The 4,861-nt window shown below is 33.8% G+C and overlaps 1 protein-coding gene across 3 annotated transcripts in view; it reads right to left on the bottom strand.

The window, feature by feature from the left end:
• Positions 1-400: 400 nt before the first annotated feature.
• Positions 401-4,861, bottom strand: part of LOC128167982 (protein PERCC1-like) — an 11,252-nt gene continuing 6,791 nt past the window's right edge. For all 3 annotated transcript variants that reach the window (XM_052834017.1, XM_052834016.1, XM_052834015.1), the window contains exon 2: positions 401-1,551. In XM_052834017.1, the coding sequence (XP_052689977.1) occupies positions 588-1,496 (909 nt within the window). In that variant the 5' untranslated portion in view covers positions 1,497-1,551 and the 3' untranslated portion in view covers positions 401-587. The remainder of the gene's footprint in view (positions 1,552-4,861) is intronic.

Genomic DNA, 4,861 nt, shown 5'->3' with positions numbered 1-4,861 from the left:
TCGCTAGAAGACGCTTATTACTATTCATAGACTTTCAAAATAGGAAAGGTTTTTTTTGCCAACATCTGCTGTTGTGTAAAATTGACGCTGTTTCAACAAAAATATACATCCTCAAATAAAGTCGGACACAATGTGTTCCCTCTATAAGCCAATGACTGGACAGTTAACCATATGAGGTCTGAATTTGTCACGTACTGCCACGTAAGTCACAGCTCTTGCTAAATTGACTCCAAATGGCCATTTTATCCTATTCCCGACACTGATTAATTTAATGCGTACCCTATCTCATCTTAACATCGGTGTTATTCGGCTGAAAGAAGAGGTTTCGAAAACGTGATGAAAAGAAGAATTAAAAACACATCTCATTGCTTACAAACTAAATCATTGTAACGAGAAATCGTTTTAAGTCAATGCTTTATTTTGACAGTCAAGAACACATTGTCCAGATGAGACATACATAAGATGGTGGAATGTAATTGCACACATCTTTTACCCTGTTTTCCGGCAAGTTCGGTGAAAATGATATTTTTAAATCGAAAAAAGTGACTAGATTTGCACATTGTTTCCGATGACGTCACGTCACGTGACTACAGCTGTTCCATGGTGGTGGACTCCGTGGAAGCCACGCTGATTTCACTTGAGGACACGTCTCCTCCGCTATATTCCTCCTCCTCCCCACACCGCGTCCAGCTATGCAGCAGGTCACTAAAGTCCGGAGGCTGAGAGGAGTTAATGATTGGCACGCCATTCCCATTGACTCTGGCGTGCGTTCGATTCAATCCCCCGGGCTCCTGCCAGAAGGATTGAGGCAGCTTACGTTGGTTCATGGGCGTCAAATCACAATATTTCTTGACATCTGCTTGAATGCGCTTCGGTTTCTTTGATTTTTTCTTATCTGCTATAAAATCTTTTAATCCAACTCTAAACAAGTCTTCAAGGGGCCCCAGCCCCATTTTTAAGTCCAATTTCCCTGTGAACTTGTGCTTATTGTCTGTTTTGTCTTGCGATGCATTGTTAAGAGTTAATAATTCTTTCGTGTTTTTGGTATCCACGTTTTCACCCTGAGCAATACGTAGGAGGTCTGCGTAATACAGTTCTCTTCCCGATTTGGTTGTGACCCACTTATCTTCATATATATCACACGAGTCCTCGTCTTTCTTTTTCCCGAAAAACTTTTGAATATCAGCATTTACCATGTCCGCGAAATTTAACAACTGTTGCGTCACATCCGGTCCTTTTGTCAAAGGAAAATCAAAATTGTCGTCAACGAGATCTTCCGAATAATGAGAGTCATGGTCACTGAAATCGTCGTCGTCCATTTTGTTGTAAATACATTCATCGAACCTTTCCACCGCGGCCTTGGTGAGCGGTTCAAAAGGTCGTTTGATGACCGACTGGTGAAGGTCGTGACCTTGAATATGTGACATTCTGGCAGTCTGTATAGCAGTCATTGCAGCCTCGTCTCCATTCACACGTGGAAGTGCAGAAAAATGCATCAGGCTGATTTTCACATTATCGTCTGCTATTTACTAAGGAAATGGGTATTTTTACCTAAAATAAGACAAAGAGTAAAAAATGTAAATTAAAAAAATAGGTGAGGAACAGGAAGAAGGACTCATATAGCGTCAGGGAGCGTATCTAAAATCGCTAGCTGGGAGAGAGCTGACACTCGGCAGAAAGAGCAGAGTCCATTTCTCGGTGGAGGTCTCCGCTATTGATATCTGCTCGTCAGTTTTTATCTCCAAAATCTCTCAAAATGAAAGAAAATCAATATATTAAGCATGAATTCTAATATCTCGGCAAAGCGTTCGTGTGAACTCCATCAAAATAATGGTTTTCACAATGTTTAATTGAATAAAACAGGTGGTACATTTCGAATGTTTAATTCATACCTGAACATTCGAACAGAGCTTTAAAACAAATCGTCGTTTACCCCCGCTCTATCAAAAATGCTTTCCAGATTATCAGAGCAAATTTAATAAAGTATAGCTCTTCCTTACCAACATCATTTTAATTAGAAGAAAACATTGTTCATATTGTTTCTCCCCAACCCCTTAATCTGACGACACGTAAATAAAAATCCATTAAGTATGAAGAACAAAATCCGACGTTACAGACATGTAAAAATCACTAAATGTACTATCACCCATTGTATAATTTAGAGCAACTAACTCTGCTCGCTGTTTTCAAAAGCGAATCCAGGTACAGCGTTATGTAATTCGAAAAAAAAAAGTTTTGCAATTTCAATTCAATTAGATTTATTACTCAACAAAAAAGTCCCAACAAAGGTCTTGTGTCTGTAAAATAAAAGAAGGAAAAATCTGCCTGTTTTTTTTTTGTTTGTTTTTTTTTTATTTCTATAAAAGTGCTTATGATAGAAAAAAATACTCTCTACGATGGCAGTGGATAACAGAATAAATTACTGTAACTTTAATTAATTTGCCAAAATCTGAAAAAATAGAGGCATCTTTTATTCTAGGCATTTTTAAAAAAATCAGAATATCCATCTTTAACCTAAAATCTATTCAATACAATCCTTTTCAATGTTTCAACATCCCTTATATATAATTTACACTTTATACAGATTACAACAGTTCGACTATCATAATTAACAGATCCGTGTTACATAAACGTCTTTTCAACTTTTGACCTTAACATTTATTACGTAACAAGATCCAATGGCAAGCTAGTTTGGTTATTTTGAAAACTTCGAAATTTCATTATTTACCATTGATTTGCTGTTCAAGTTGTGAATCCAAGCATTTTTGTATAATCTAATATTTAGACGTAGAAATTAAAGATGTAGAATTTGTTCTCCACTGATCACAAGAATTATGCATAAAATCATTGATAAATAAACAAATCTATAAAGATAAACATGTTTTTAAAATATCATTGCGATTCATTTTGTTAGATACAAGCAGCTGTTTATCACACAAATTTAAATATTAAAAAAATCAACATATTTTATCATTATGACTTTTAACGATAGGGGGAAAAAACCAACTACCCACAACCTGGAATGTACTAATTTTTGTTTTCCAAAATCTTAAAATATGAGATGATCCCTACTATGTCTAGCAACATCCCATTTTCCCTTCCTTCGTCTACAGAGTAACATTTAAGGAGCGAATATTAGTATGTGAAGCTTTTAATTAACCAAAGCTTACAGAAACGACCCGCTAATTTACATTAGCAATCGTACTTTTCATGACAATGGTAGGACAGAATATTGTTTTACATAAATTATATACACTTGGTATTTTATACACTTACATTCGTGGACAGAACATTGTTATATATATATATATATATATATATATATATATATATATATATATATATATATATATATATATATATATATATATATATATATATATATATATATATATATATATATATATATATACACACAATCAATGGTTGAAGTTGAAACGGTGGCAAGAGCGTAGGAGAGAACTTTGGGTGGAATCCCTATATTTTGGGGCTCGATCCAAACAAAAACTGTAGTCAATAATTTATATTTTTATTTACTTATTTTTTGTCATAATATATATGAACAAAATCATTTCCAGTGATTTTTGTAAGAAATCAACATTTGGCATTCTTTAATACCTAGTAGTGTTCTATAGCATTTAATTTCAAGCATTTTTAAAGCAACCAAACAAATAAGCATTTGCTTCGTATTATTTGCTTGCAAGCAAGTTTTTAATCATTGTCACTTTAACTATGAAGAACATTGTAATTTTATTATATAACGCACAAAAACTGTTGTCATTTTACAACAAAAAAGGTAGGTTGTATTTTTGTTTTCACCGATTTGTTCGGGTATTGTTTATGAAATATGTTACAAATTAAAATGGTAAATAAATGTTGACTGTCTTTAAAGAAAAAAAGAATTTCTAAATCCTTCAAATAAAACCACTACAGTATCGCTTCCAATTCAATTAATTTAGCAATTGCAAAATGCAAAATCTGGCGGCCCAGTACAGTACTTTACTGTAGAGTAAACTCACCAAATACTAGTAGTCTAATTGCACACCACATTATCTGTAATTCTTAATGTCAATCCCTTTGGAAAGCTGAGGAAAATATAATGGGGAATAATCTTCAAAGAAAAAATATTCAAAACGAGATGAATATATCCTTAATGTCCTCTCATAAATCTCAATCTAAAATTAAAATTTATTACATGTTGTCATGCAATAATTTTTCACTTTAGACTGAAAATTAGTAAAGCACTTTTTGCTAGCTGGGCAATACATTTCATTGTAAACTGTAAATCTACCTATTCCTTACAATGTGTGCTTGGTTTCGTAGAGTCGAAGAGTTAGTAATTCTGGGCGAGAGATTACGGTGTTTGATTTCGGTGACAGCAAGACAACACTAGCTCTGTGCTGTTGCATGAGGACTCGTTTAGAATTCTTCAATCGGCACTTGACCAGATAACTCTAAATAAATATGTACATATTTAACCATATTAGACAAACACGTCTACGTTTGAGCCACTCTTATCTTGTGTGTGCATTTCGTTCAATCAGGTCTCGCACAAATTAAAATCTAAAAATATTCCAAAATCTAAATCATTGGAAACAATCAAATATTTTTCTTATCATGTATGTATAAAAAAATTCAAATATGTTTCACCAAAAATAACGACAACTGGGAGCAAAAGGATAAATTGTGTAAAATACAGTAACACATATTACGCTTACAGAGCATTTCGTATTGTTGCGTTATAGACAAAATGTCGTCAACAGTTATTTTCAATAAATCTACGGACTGCATGCTCCGGCAAAATGCGGTCTCGATATTACAATAAAGGTCTTAAAGAATGGAGAAATCATCTCTTGTCAAC

The sequence above is a fragment of the Crassostrea angulata genome, chromosome 10, assembly GCF_025612915.1.
Source record: "Crassostrea angulata isolate pt1a10 chromosome 10, ASM2561291v2, whole genome shotgun sequence".
NCBI classification, from domain to species: Eukaryota; Metazoa; Mollusca; class Bivalvia; order Ostreida; family Ostreidae; genus Magallana; species Magallana angulata.
Note: the sequence above shows the minus strand (reverse complement) of the source record. Positions and strands in the feature narration are given on the sequence as shown.